Raw genomic sequence first — 14,945 nt, 5'->3', positions numbered from 1 at the left:
CCATTCCACTTACAGGGCCGAACCAGCCACTGAATCCAAACAGATTTTTTAAAATTTCAGACTGATGAAGGAAAAGAGTTGTTTAACTGTTTTTACAAACCAATTTAGGTTGTGAATTTTGACTGACACAAGCTGGTAGTACCTATCAAATTATAAAACTAACAAGTTTTATTCGATCTTTGTCTAATAAAGCGAGATGATGAATGTGAAGGACTAGTCAAATGTTACTCAAATTTTCGGACAAAAACGTCAAACTATTTTTTCAAATTAACTTAAATTGTTTATTTTTTTGCAGTCACGTGATAACTAATTATCATCCATCCTCACACAATAATTTAATCAGCAAGATCACCTGACAGTTTTGGAAACGCCTCCTGTGATAGTTATTGAAGGTCACGTGATATATTTCATATACAGGTGTGGTAAATCCAAACGCGACCATAGGAAAACCGTGTAACGGACAGAGAAACGTAGGTAATTGCATGCGCGGGAGAAAGACAGAAAACGAAAAAAATATCAAGTAGGCCATATTTTTAGCGCGCTGTTGCCAAACGCCGTAAGTAAGTTTGTCGAGGGTATTGAATACTTACGGCGTTTGGCAACAGCGCGCTAAAAATATGGCCTACTTGATATTTTTTTCGTTTTCTGTCTTTCTCTCGCGCATGCAATTACCTACGTTTCTCTGTCCGTTACACGGTTTTCCTATGGTCGCTTTTGGATTTACCACACCTGTATGCTAATTTCAGGCTGACTTTTTCTGCTCATTTTTTAGTTTTTGAACCAATTTTCATCTTCTGAATTATTTTTTTGATCCATAATAATTGTCATTGTCTAAAATCACGTGACTATTTTAATTTTTATTAGGAATTTAATGATTAAACCAAACTATTATTTTATATTACGAAACACGGAGAGTTTCTCCTTCTTCTTGTCAATATTTGTGATTGGAATTGATAAGTATTACACACACTAGGCCTGATAATAACAAACAGAACTGGCACGGATGACAGCGTAAACCGTTTCCGTCTTCGCATAATGGATTCTGGGGTCCCATCATTCACAGACGGTCGGACACGAATCGATATAGCAATTTCGGAATTATTCAGTTCCGACATAAATGGGCGCATCTGTGCGGAAAACTCACGTTTCACCTATAACATCTTTGGAAAAGTCAATGGAATAAGAATTCGCAGAAAAATTCTGAACCAAAAACTGAAAGACCGTTTTTCCAACTTAAATAATTCATTATGAATGAGCCGGAAAGATGAAAACTACTGTCTTAATAACATGACATAGTCGTACAATATAACATTTCAGACACCAAAAAGGCACTCAAGTAATACAAATTTCAGATTCAATTAAACCAGACAAGAAATGCAAAATTTGCACTTTAGAACCACTTTTTATGCTTGCGGCTCTAAAATTTTTAGTTGGACGTTCAACGCTTTCCAACTTAATTGAAAGAGGCGACAAAAGATAAAAGGAGTTCTATGAGTAGAGACTGTAATTGCGTTTAAATCCTTTTATGATCTGAGGTGTGAGAAATTTGCATATAGGTACTCTATTATAGGTTATGTTTTCAAAAAAGACGAAAAATGCAATTATCTTAGGTTAGGTTAGACCAGAATTTTACCATTGAGTTTGTATTACTTTTCTTTATCCTGATTAGTTTAGCATATTGGCAAAATGGCAAAATAAAGAACCTCAAAGGAACAAACTCCTGATTTTACTGTATTCAGACCAATCTCGTTAGGATTTCAAAGCAATTTAAATTATACCGATCGCGTTCATTAACGAACTTTAATTATTGACTATCTTTATCCTTTATCTCTAACGAACATTCGTTAAAGTTGAGGTTTTGTAGTTCGGTGCAGAACTCATTTTGTCTCTACGCATATTTTTTAGCTTCTCGAATATTTCTTAATGGAATATCAATAAGAAAGCACTTCTGGTTGATGCCATAATTGAAAAAAAAAATCTATTAGGGTGTAAAGTTTTCAGGCTCGATTAAATTTCCATAGTAATTGCCACTTGAAACTGAGCTTTAATTAAGAACTTGTTAATTTTAGATTTTAGAAAAAATCTGCAAAAATATTAAATGTAATTTCAGTATAATAACAGATTTCTCGTTTTCCACACAAAGATAAATTTATCATAGAACTTAAGCTTCGTTGACATCTTTGATCTTGAAATTCGAGAGAATATTTGCGATGCCTGTTCGAAACAGAGAACAAGCAATTTAGCAGGAAACTGATGTCAAAAGCTTTCTAGTTCCGTTTATTACCACGAAAATTGGGTATTTAGAGGTGGGAATTGTTAAGATTTAGTGATTATAATTAATCTAAACTTTAAACCAAATAACGTCATAATTTAGTTGTAAAAAAATGAATGTGGAATTTCTAAAACAGAGTCTTTTGCAAAAAAGCAATTTCCGATAAGTTTCCAGACTTTTATTAAATTTTCAGCTGCCAAAAGGGGGGGGGGGTTCTATCAGCCCAGTTTGGGGCCAGGATGCAAGTGCAATGCAGATGTGATTTGCATACATCGGATATAAAGGAACGGAATGCGTTCTGGATTAAAATGTATGCCAAGTATTAGCATTTGGTTTGGCTGAATGTTGATTTTTCTTATAGGTTACTTATTATTAAATGCAAACTAGCCCATCAGATGCGATATTGAATTCTGTTTGTGAAAAAAAGTCACTAAAAAAATAGATTTCAAACGAGTTTTCTGCATGGATTAAAGTGTTGAAAGCACACACAATACGGTCAAAACCATTAATTATAAAAACTCGGACATTCCACACGGTTTGTTATAATTAATTATGGGAATACGTTACATATAAGCCGAAAGTAAATAAAATAATGTTTTGATGATGTTAATCAAGCTTTGTGTAATAAAAAATACTATCATTAAAAAAGTGAGAAATAAATAATGCCCAAAATGATCACATTTTTGACAAAACAATATCACAAATTAGCTAGAAATGTCCATTAGAAGTAAGAATGTCATTCTCAAATCGACAGTTAGGAATGTTCTTAATATATAGGTGTGGTAAATCCAAAAGCGACCATAGGAAAACCGTGTAACGAACAGAGAAACGTAGGTAATTGCATGCGCGGGAGAAAGACAGAAAACGAAAAAAATATCAAGTAGGCCATATTTTTAGCGCGCTGTTGCCAAACGCCGTGAGTATTCAATACCCTCGACAAACTTACTTACGGCGTTTGGCAACAGCGCGCTAAAAATATGGCCTACTTGATATTTTTTTCGTTTTCTGTCTTTCTCCCGCGCATGCAATTACCTACGTTTCTCTGTCCGTTACACGGTTTTCCTATGGTCGCATTCGGATTTATCACACCTGTATAATCATGAAAATGGAAATGTCACATCTACAAACTAAAATAGACAAAAGAAAGCCATAAGTACAGGGTGTCTGGATTTTAGTGTGTTTTGACAGGAAAACCCCATTTCCCGGCTAGATAGGAAAAAACTAGTAACATGCTTAATGGCAAAAACCGTATTTTGATATCTTGTCAATCATATCAAAAATGTGATAATATTCTATAAAAGAACGTTTTTTAAAAAAATTGATACAAATAAACCTTAGAGCAAAAGACCAACAGGAAGAGCAAAGTAAAGATGGAAGAACAACCTACTGACAACAACAACAGAAACAGAATAAAAGGCAGACAAACAGGAGCAATCCTACAGACGAAGAAGAAGAAGTGTTATTATAGTTCATTTTTGCTTGCTACTGCTAGTAGTTCTTATGAAAAAAGCAATTAATACGTGGCTCTGTTTGAAGCATATTTGATCCGAAATAACATCTGTTACGTTTGTTTTAAAGCTACAACAATCAATTCAACACATTCTTCCGCTCTTTTCTTGAAAATTTTAGACAATTAACCAGCATAATCATTGCAACACATTCTTCTACTCTTGTTCGTTAAATAAAGGTTATATAGTATTTGTTCTTTAACTCTGATGCATCATTACAGTTTTAACTGAATAAACATTAAATTAACCGTTCGTACTCTAACAATAGAAATCCCGGTATAAAGTTTGTTGCAATTAAGTTAGAAAGCTTGAGACAATCCGCTTTAAACATGCAACTTAAATTCGTTAATGAACTTGCCGAAGCGTAACTGTAAAATGCAAATTTAGCAGTCTTTTAAAAACAACTTTTGTTCTTCTTAAATGATAGGAAATATTATGGTCCCACTGATTTGAATTTCCTCCTAGTTTTGAATTGTATTATTCAACATTAAAACAATTTGAATTGTTTCACGTTAACGGTTTAAAATTTAATACCAACTGCATGCCACTGCATAATTGCTTTTGGCACCCGAATAACCAGTCCAGCCTCACATCGAAACTGAAATCGAATTTTTAATCGTGTCCCATAACTTTGTGAATCGTTATAATGGCAGAAAATGCATTTCGATGTGGGATTTGTGTCGCAATAATTAACGCAAGCTTTGGCTTTTATTCCCGTGTGCCGTTATTTTTCGGTAAAATTGATGTTGTGACCATTTTCTCCAATAGCCGGTTAAATTCAGCATAAAAAAATTCAACGTTTAATTGTAATTTACGGAGAGTGTGCGGTGAAACCCTTATCTCGTTTAACTTTAATTTATTTCCAGTTAGCTTTCTGGGTTATCAGGGATTAGATGTGCTGGGGTCTTCTATTTAACTAAACCCGATTGAAATTCTCTCCTTTATTGACGCCAATTTTTGTTTTAAGGAATTTAACCCATTATGTTACCCCTCTCTACTTCTGATTAACTTTTTCAATTCGCAGTAATGAATTAAACTCGGAGAATCAAACAAAAAGGGTTTTTTTATAATAACAGTAAAATTGTGGATAAAACAAGGGGTCGATTTTTTCTGGGTCGAAACGACTTTATCCCAAGCATTTTGACATTGAGGCGGAAGTTACGGGAAAATGGTTTTCCGATGGGTTTTCCATGTTTTTCCTAACCAGCTAAAACAGTATATTTTTTCACTAACCAGATCTAAAATTATTGGAGAAGACAATAACAGATTGCTTCCTTGGCGGATTTACCAATAATTCAAAAAAGAAATTCCTTAACAGATTCTGAGCTATTAGTCCTTTGGGTGATTGTTTTATACAGGGTAATTCAAATTTGACCCTCACCATTAAAACCCTCACCAAATTGGGGCAACGTTTCGCAAATTAAAACTGAACCAATTGCCGTTTTAAAAATTACCGAGAAAATTACTGTATTTTTTTCCGGTGGCGGTTACGTCATCATTTGCCTTTCTTGTCTATTACATGCGTTCCGAGCGCGATAGAAATTTTCAGTTGAACTAAAATCGGGCAACACGTTCCTAACCTAACATTATAAATAATATGACACTGTCACTGTCAAAATAACTGTAAACAAAGGGAGAAATGACAGCTGGAATGCCCGAAACTGTTTTCAAAACTGATCACCAGAGGGAGAATCTCTTACCTTGAAACGCCATTTGCCAAATGTAAACAAATTTTTTATTTTTGATGTAAATTTTACAATATTTTAAGGAGTATTTTGATTTAACTGCGATACTACGTGTGAGACTGGATAATGTGTGTGTGTTTCGGTAGTAAGTTTTGAAAATGCCACCTTCTTAATACACTTTACAACTATCAACGGGCCCAGTGAAACATTCTGAAGGAACTACAGTTTGTGGAACAGAAAACGATGCCTTTTCTAATAGAAAACAGTGTCACAATGAAACAGCCCATATATTTTCTTACTCCCAAGAAGAGTTTTTACAAGAACACTACAAAAACCAAGTTTATTCAAGCCAGTGGTTCTCAAAGAAACATGGATATAGAGTAAAGGTGTATTTAGCAGAAGCTGACAAGGTGATTTACATAATACTATAAAAAGGACTCTGGTAGAGGTATTAATGAGCTGCTAATACTAAATAGCTTATGTTTCAGGTACTTTTATTTGCCTAATCTGGAGTTTGCTTATCATGCTTTGAAAGGGTCCAAATTTAAAAAGTCCTATTATCAATTGCTCTAAAAGACTCTGAACAAATGACAAGTCAATGATAAAATGGCGGCAGTTATAGCAAAACGGACACCAGATTCATGTTTTCCATGCCAAAATTAGTTAAAAATGGCCCCTTCACACGTCTAAATCCAATATGGCGGCGGTCAGTGTAGTAGGCCAAGAAAATGTCGGTGCATTTTTCCAAAAATGAATCGATTATTTGAAACATTCCGTAGACATATCATATGATCGTAGGTAGCTAATGAATGGAGTTATCACGTGACGTTAAGTTGCTTCGTTTGGCCGCTAGAGGGCGTCAAATTTGATTACCTTTTGGAGGTTACATCCAAGAAGAGGGGAATGACGTAGTAATGTGTGTTTCGTCCCAGGAGCTGCCTTTGGACTCGTCAGTAAGGCGTGGCAGCCCCTTGCCTTATACACACGTCAGTATGCGACGTGGAACTTATATAAGTACTTATCTACTGTGTTGGAATGACGGCGTGATATTGGAGAATTAGAACTGTATTGCTGGTTGCATATTTGTGAGAGACAGTATTTGCAAGGCATGTCGCCCACAACCTTTTTACGGACATTTTGCTAAATCTCTCGAAAACGGTTTGAGTTAGCAGTGTGAAATTTTTAATATGTATGCCGCTCAAAAAGACGCTTTTTTTATTAAATATGAAATTTGTTCGTACAAGTCACCGGTTGACCTTAAAAAATAAAAAAACAGATTTTTTGACAGTATTTGGTTTAACTTTAACTTGAGCAACTTTGCCTTAATTTAAACTTTCTCGTATCCCCAATTGTGAGGGTCGAATTTGAATTACCCTGTATAGCAAAAATCAAAGTAATTTGCATTGTTATCTTTTAACTTTTATACATATTGGTGGTGTTTTTTTATAGAATATAGAGTTATAAAACTAAATTGCTTTTATGTCACACTATGCAAAGAACTCTTCAAATTAAATACTTTTGCCTCTTCCAAAACGTTTTAATCCGAAAAGAAGCCCCCAAGCGCTTTTCTACGCCTCGTTCGCTATTTAGTGTTGCACATTTTTGTTCGGTGGAGATTTTCAAGCGTCCAGTACGAATCAATAGTCGTGTCGAGTTTCTGCAAACGACAAAACTCCATCGAGACAGCTTTTCAATAAAAGAATCCGTGCTGCGACTTGGTAAAAAGCTGTTTGTCCCTTGTCCATACGTATCGAGAAGTCAATACGTTACCCTGACTTTGCACGTCCTTAACAAGGACCTTTTGCTTCGCTTTCTAACCAAAGAGACTCCTTAAATTCAAAGCAACACTCAGGAATTGCCTTTTCCGACGCCCTCGACGTTTTCTTCGAATCCCCGGGCTTTTACCGCAAATTCTTTCTCTCCGGAGTCACATTATCATTTCCTTTTTATTTGGTTTGCCCGGTGTGTTTTAGCATAACTTTGTTGATAAATTATCAGTCTAAGACAGAAATTACGAATGTTTTTGGCAAATCCCTAAACGGGCTAAACTGCTGTCAAACAATTAAGTCACGACAAACTTCTCAGAATTTTGGTAATTGAGTCATTATGGAAACATCGTTGGAATTCAGTTCAATTGAGGGTAACAGTAAAATAGTTAATAAGAAAGACTTGGACCAGTACAGTGGATAATTTCTGATTCTATCTTCTAATTATCAACTAAGAAAACGTTTTCGGTTATTTGTTAGTCTACCCTATGGTTATACCAACCAACTATATTAAACTGTGCCTGAACAAACAATCTAGAAGAGAATGCAAATATTAGTCCTATTTGCCTTATTACAAATTCTTGTTTGGCTAAATTTCTAACAAGAATTCAGTCTCTATACTTTAGCTAAATAATTAGAAATGCACAAAGAAAAGCATATTTTTTTACCTAAAGTCAGCTTAAGTACACAAAAACTCCCCTCTTATTCAAAATTGTACTTAAAACATCATCTACCCTTCCCCCCTTTTAAGGCAATTTTTCTAAATCCTAAAAGTTAGGATTGGGGAAATCTGAAAATAACCGTATCTTCCATTCAGGAAATACGTTTTGCCAAATTGGCATTGTTAACGATCCTATACAAAAAGCAGGTGAATTTTAAATTGAATTTTGTACATGACGAATTCCGTAAGCTTTTATACTTTCTCAAGGATCATCCACGGAATTGCTTTTTAAGTACGCCAATAATTCTGTTTTGCCGTTTCTCAGGGGACGCAAAATACGTATATTTTTTGAATGCGATTTGTATTGAAATGGGATTTTAATGGTTTTTCAGCGTTGTCAGTTTATTTAACAATAAGATTAAAATGTTCCAAAAAAAATGATTAAGGACACCACTGGTACCCAAATGATGACGTTTCCCATTAACATGATCGGTGCGAAACTATTTGTGTCCTACTCTATAAAACGTCATTAAAAGAGTATAGCAATTGTTTTACACTACACGTTTCAATAGAAAACACACGAGAATGCCTCCTTCATCCTAATTGGTTAAAAATCACGTGATAAATTACAAATCATTTTTTAACCAATCAGAAAGCTGCGCATACTAGCTGTCTGTAGTTATGTCAAAAACTACAAACTAAAGAGCTTAATTATCATTTTCTAAAGCTAAAGAACAATTTTCTATGACTAAAAATACTCTCAGTAAAAAACTTACCTTTTAAAAGCACTTTAAGACTATTTTCACTGTCACCAGAAGCGGCTAATTTCACTTTGATTTACCACGCACATCTTGATAATTTCCCTATAATCATACTCAATATTGATTAAATTAAAACCAAAAGCAACAAAATCGCCTGTTTTTACTAACTTTTTAACCCAAGAACACCTAGAAGACCAATAAAAGCAAAGTATTTTAACAAAACCATAATTTCATGTCAACTTACGTCAACTACCATTTTGTTGCGCGGTTAATCAAGTCTTCTTTGACTTTCTGCCTGTCAGCTGTCAGTTAAACTCATCTAATGGCGCAGCACAGAATTCAATTCAAACTTACAATATAATTTTGATTGTAGAGTTGGATCTGGATTTTCTTGAGAGGCGTCACCATCAACAAAATGCCACCACGAACGACGTCAAGGGGGAAACATGTTCGCCTGTTGAAACCAGTCCAGAGTACATGGACCTCATCAAAATTATTCTCCTGGGAGCTCCCGCCGTGGGAAAGACTAGTATAATACAGGTAAAACCAACTAAAAATGTATGTTTTTTTAAATATTTTTTTGATTTACAAATTACACGCCCTCGCACAGTTTAAAGCCGTTGTTTCAGAAGAATTCATTTTAAGGGGAAATAAGACACCTTTGTGAACGATAAAATATTGAGCTTTATAAGTCCTGAATAGGAAAGCAATTTAGTGAATGTTCTTCTCTGGGGTATACTAAAACCGGAAAAAGCCTATAAAAGTCTGATTGTTGATGTCAAGATAGGATTATTATTTCAAAGGTTGGTATTACTACTAGTGTGCGTGGAGTTTCCATTTTATCTAGTGACTTAAATTTGATAATTATCACGTGACACTCCATTGTGTACGATTAGCACAGTCACGTGATTTTCTTCAATTTGTCGTTCACGAAAGCAACCGAGATTTCAGAACAAATAGAACCACAACATTTTAAGCCTTTACTACGGAAACCGTAATAATTGGCAAAACAAAAGTGTAATTTATCAAAACCCTAGTAATACGTGAGCAAACTTGAAACCTGTGTATGTCATAAAGACAAGTCGTTAAGGGTGGAAGGAACGTGCTTTGAAAATAAAATTAATTTCCCACCTTTCCAACATTGTTAGCACAGGTGAGAAAGTGTACTTTAACAACTTTCTAGCGTGACAAAATACAATAAAGATTTAAGTTTAGTGTGTATACATTTACTAGATTATTGGGAAAGGTATTATTTTTCATTTCTCTAGTCATCAGATGTGAATTTTAATAAAGATTTCTGTGTATTATTTGTTTGGAAAATGAGCGTCAACTAAAGGAAACCCCTCCTACACTTTGGAACCTAATTTTAGATGCAGTTCTGATTTAAGAAGCGAAAAATTGCATTATGCAATGCTTTCTGCACAATTTGCGAGTAAATTGCCTTGAAGTTGCGATTCATTCCAGCTGGCTCTTGGGGTAATGTGTGGTGTTTAATAAAGCCGACTCACCGCGGATGGCATTATGGATAAAACCCACATTTGCATCGTCAAATTTCTGTATTTTGTTAATATTAATATATGAAGTTTTAAGGTTTTGACTTACGTCTAGTTTGTTAACAAAAAACCAGAAATAAAAACACAGTTTAAGCCATTCTCTACGAGAATACTTATACAATTCATGAATGAGAATTCAAAGCAAACATCCTAAAACAATAATAATGCGAAATGGGGACAGACTGGCGCCTGAATCCTTCGCTACACTGCTTTTTGTCTAGATTTTGGATAGCTGACTGCGGATTAGGTGTTTCTGGAGCATCCAGTTTGAATATATGGGTCAAATGTGGATTACTACCGCAGAATTTTACATGCTTGTATAGTGAAAATATATTACTAAATTAATTAAAATGGTTAGACAGTATATTTCAACTAGTTTAGTATAATTTGCAAAGCAATCGAAAAACTACAAAAACAGTTACAAATTATAGGTTAGTTTGGTTAAATGGCGTAACCTTTCCATTTATATTGAGTGAATTCAATGGTTTCTCGACAGACTGATGGATGAACATCAACAACTAATTTTTATTACCATAAAAAAATTGATTTACCAAATTTGTCCACATGTGCAGTATTTGCGTACGTTTGACCAATCACAAACTACTCCCTGTACTGTTTTACACAAATGCTGCATATAAAAGTGACTATCATATCGCAACAAGTAATGAAAACCAAAACATCTTACACTATTGATTAAACTACAAAATGTTAGTGATTATTGTTCCATTCAGCCTCTTCCTGTTTCTCTTTCATCACTTCCTCTATGTAGGGAGTCAAATAGAGTTTATCGTCTTCCAGTTTGGTCCAGCACTCCTTCGGCAGTACCTCGTTTTGTACGGACAATTGTACGGCCCGTAAAATTCGAAAATTCCGTTCTTCCAACAATTTCGGTGGTAGTCTTTGCAGTGCGACTCGGACATTTTCGTCGAAAGCCTCGTTATGTAAATCGTCTCTCCATAAACCGTATTTGTTGAAACCGGACAGTTTATAAGCCCATTCTTGTAGGCCTGAAGAGTAGAAACGTTTTAATACAATAGATGACATGATGATGATTATTAGCAATTTTAATAAGTTTTGTTTGCTGTCAGAGAAACGCAATTGTGACAGCAACTGTCAAAGTTTTAGTCTAGTCTAGAGTATTACCATACTCTTTCAATGTCATTAGATAGAGCAAGATCGAAATACACCATAGTTTTCACTTATATCATTTACTGACAGCTGTAAATAGTATTCGTTTTAATTTTCGTGGTATTCAGCTGCAATTTTCTAACTGACATTTGATAAGTCAGTCACATGATCCCAATTCTACATTTCTGATAAACTATCAAATCACGCCACTTACTGATAACTACATAATAATTTTTAAATTTTTGTATCGAAGAATTTACATGTTAAAAACATTACGAGAATCCTTGGAATTCATTAATAATTCTCGTCTATAATTTTGAAACATATGCTAGAAACCAGATAAGCGGCAATTTAATATAAATATTAAAACCGCCGCTATAATTAATTTCCGCCCTTAAGTATGGAAATTCAGTACAGGCGGTAAATAGTTTCACGTATAAGGGGTGGAATTAATAAATATTTCGCTTACCGCTTTGGCTTGGCTTAACAGGACCGTAATAAGGATTTACACACAGGTATGGAAATTTTGAAATTACGTATCAAATTATTATATTCATTACAAATCAATGATGGCTTAGTTTGGTTCAGTTGGTCTCATGACCTCGATATGTTCATCTAAATAATACTGTCAAATATCAGTCAAAAACATTGTTGCCAAACGTTTACTTAAACAAGTAGCGCTCTTTAAATTGAAATTAACTCATCTGATTCTTTTTCAATCCAAACCTGAAGTTTAATATTAATTCTCGATTCAGCATCGTTGAAAGATGCCTTCAATCGTTAGCTTTATGAGGCTTTATTTTAATAATGCACAGTGTTCTCAACAGCTCATTGACAATGTGAAAAACTACGACTCGACTAAAATTTGAACCAGAGTGAGTACATCTCTATGAAATATTAAGCATTTTCTCGTCGTTTTCATAACCTGAAGTGTGTCATGAATAATTTCAGCTTAATTTTCCGGCTTAAACGTTTTGGAATAATAAATGCTGCGTCAACATGTCATTTACTACCCGCACGTGAAAGCTTTTTGAATCACTCTATATAAGGTTAACTGTCACCACACGGTACAGAAAGCTGTTGGTAGCAAGCTGAAAGCAGCTTTTTTGTCCAATCATAAACCAGCCACTGTGCTGGGATTTATGCAAATGTCACATGTGGACTTATTACCATTACAGGATTGTCTTAAAGCAGATGGGTTTCAAAAACATTTTCTGTATTTTGCCTGTGAAATGTAAACTTGCTAAAACAACTTTGAACACACAAGGATTATCTATATAGTGACTTATCGTCTAGAATAAAAGGGATTGCCCACACCCTTCACCGTATTCGACGACCCTTTCCAGGGTCTCGTAAAGTCGTGTGAAGGATTTTAGCATTATCAAAAGCCCCCAAACTTCATGTTAACGCGTTATTCCAGAAAATCGCCTTGTAATGAATATAAAGGCTCTAACATCCAATGTCCTTAGGGACGGCAGGATAATATGCTGTTAGTTCAGCAGTTTAAGAAAAATGCAATTTTCTTTCATCGTGAAAAACTTTCAGCGTGTGGGAAGACAATTAAAGAACTAATCTTTGACAGGTTTAAAATTGCATTTAACTCTGGTTGTCTTATATTCGGTGCATTTTGCCCTTTTCACATCGGCACGATCAAACCCAAGAACAACGTTCTAGACTTTCTTGGCGTGAAATTCCATGTCAGATTAAATTACGGTTAGATGATCATTAATGTCCGGTCACGTTCCAACTTTTAGGACGTAACCGGAAGAAGTTTACGTGAAGGTAACAATATAATGTAAGAGTAAAGTTTAATAGCAGTTAGATCCTAAGAAAGACGCGGGAAAACCTTTATATTGCTTTTGTTCGTTCTTGTCAGCGATGCTGAGCTTTGTGGAAACGTCTCGAACAAAAAGCAATAGTCTCCGCTAGTATCACCGAAAAGGATGCTGAAATTGAGAAGTTCCAGGCATGTGAAACGCGTGACCTGAAAGAATGGAAAAACGCACGTACGTGATCCACCCTCAAATTCTTTTAACAAAGACTTCAGTAATTTTTGTATGAGAAAATTTCGTTTAGGACCATTATGATCCGTTTCATCCTGCTCTTCTAAAATGTCTTTAATAGAGTATTAACTCTGCTCAATAAAAAATGCCATTGCTCAAACCAATAATGCTTTCAACAAAAATAGAAACGTTTGTTAATCTGGTATTATGATGTGATTTGACAGTTGATCAGAAATACTGATAAAAAGGTGATATATGTGATCCACTATCAGATGACCTCACAACCGCTTCTGAAGACTGACACACACATACAATTTTGCGCAACATTGTCAAAAGCTTTGATATGCTTTTAATTTGAAATTATTGTTGTAGCAATTCGTTTTAAACCAGTTCCAAGAAGACTACATACCTACAGACCGAAAATATACGTATTACCCAACAGTGATCACCAACGAAAGATGGTACAAAGTAAAAATCTCCGACCTACCTGTCATACCCTACTTTCCAGTAAACTCATTCTACGAATGGGCTAATTACAGGTAAGTGCAACCTAGCATCCTACATCAAATAGATAAGCATCTGGTGGTTCTTGCAGGTACTATGGTCTTCGCAGTGCCACCGCCTACATTTTAGTGTTCGATCTTAGCAACATAGACACCTTCCAGTACATTAAAACGTTAAGGGAACAAATCTGCGAGAGTCGCAACATGCAAAACGTGCCACTGCTAGTCGTGGGCAATAAAGAGGATCTCGTCGTGCCTGAGGACGTCGCCGCGTCCAGTTCGAAACCTGCCCTGATAACGACCAGCGAGGAGAAACGTCGCGACATCGTCAATCTGGTCAAGAAACATTGGAAGTGCGGCTACATCGAATGTAGCGCGAAATACAATTGGCGCGTCATGCACGTGTTCAAAGAACTGATGAACATGATCGAGAACATTTCCAGCCGGGATCAGAGCCCTATGCTGGATAACATCCAGGAAGCCCTGGATCGAAACAAATGCGTGGTTATTTAGGGGTTGCATAATTTTAAAACATTTTTGAGAAACTGGTACAAATCAGTTTGAAATGTCGTCAAAATTGCTATAAAAAAATAATCGTTCTTTTCGATTAATTTTATAGCTGACATAACTGTCATTTTTCTAACAAATAGGTGTAAACTACTTAAGGTTGTCATGTGACAACTATCATACCTGATACATGTCACTTTTATGAAGGTTTTTTTTAACAAAATCTTTGGTTCGTAATGATCTCTTTCTACCGTTGTTTTTATATTAATAATTTTAAATTTTCCACGCTTTTTATACAAAGTAACTACTCCTGTAAATTTTTATTTTTCAACTAGTCAGTGTTGTTAGATTTAATGAGGTTTTACAATCTTATAGACAGAATCATATATGGCAATACACTTTTATAAACTCTATTTATACTTCCGAAAATCTTTTAGGCCACGCTAGTTAATAACTTATACAAACAGTATTCAAATTGTAGAACTCTTTTGGGTTGTGATTAGTGACGTATATAAAAGCGCGTGACTAAAAATGCCAAATTTGTAGTTACACGGTTATAAGTTCTAATAAATAAACGTCTGTAAGGACTTTTGTTGAA

The 14,945-nt window shown here is 35.0% G+C and overlaps 1 protein-coding gene, 1 long non-coding RNA gene and 1 pseudogene across 8 annotated transcripts in view; 2 read left to right on the top strand and 1 right to left on the bottom strand.

Annotated features, from left to right (window-relative positions):
• The window catches only part of LOC145727043 (ras-like protein family member 10B), a 26,529-nt gene extending 11,584 nt beyond the window's left edge, over positions 1–14,945 (top strand). For 5 of the 6 annotated variants that reach the window (XM_081976434.1, XM_081976432.1, XM_081976431.1 and 2 more), the window contains 3 exons: positions 9,027–9,193; positions 13,710–13,876; positions 13,933–14,945. In XM_081976434.1, the coding sequence (XP_081832560.1) occupies positions 9,131–9,193; positions 13,710–13,876; positions 13,933–14,353 (651 nt within the window). In that variant the 5' untranslated portion in view covers positions 9,027–9,130 and the 3' untranslated portion in view covers positions 14,354–14,945. Of the gene's footprint in view, positions 1–5,612; positions 5,876–9,026; positions 9,194–13,709; positions 13,877–13,932 lie in introns of those variants that run through there. The other variant, XM_081976435.1, reaches the window with a different exon arrangement.
• On the top strand, positions 9,474–10,245 carry LOC145727045 (uncharacterized). Its single transcript, XR_014177770.1, has 2 exons — positions 9,474–9,806; positions 10,024–10,245. It is a non-coding gene; the product is annotated as an uncharacterized LOC145727045 (long non-coding RNA).
• LOC145727044 (cytochrome b-c1 complex subunit 7 pseudogene) lies at positions 10,573–11,300 on the bottom strand (annotated as a pseudogene). The gene is made up of 2 exons (XR_014177769.1): positions 10,892–11,300; positions 10,573–10,834 (listed from the first exon to the last, which is right to left on the bottom strand). The product of XR_014177769.1 is annotated as a cytochrome b-c1 complex subunit 7 pseudogene (transcript).

The sequence above is a fragment of the Ips typographus genome, linkage group LG3 (genome assembly GCF_016097725.1).
Source record: "Ips typographus isolate SLU linkage group LG3, UJ_Ityp_2.0, whole genome shotgun sequence".
NCBI classification, from domain to species: Eukaryota; Metazoa; Arthropoda; class Insecta; order Coleoptera; family Curculionidae; genus Ips; species Ips typographus.
The sequence above is the reverse complement of the archived record's forward strand: the minus strand, read 5'-3'. Positions and strand labels throughout refer to the sequence as shown.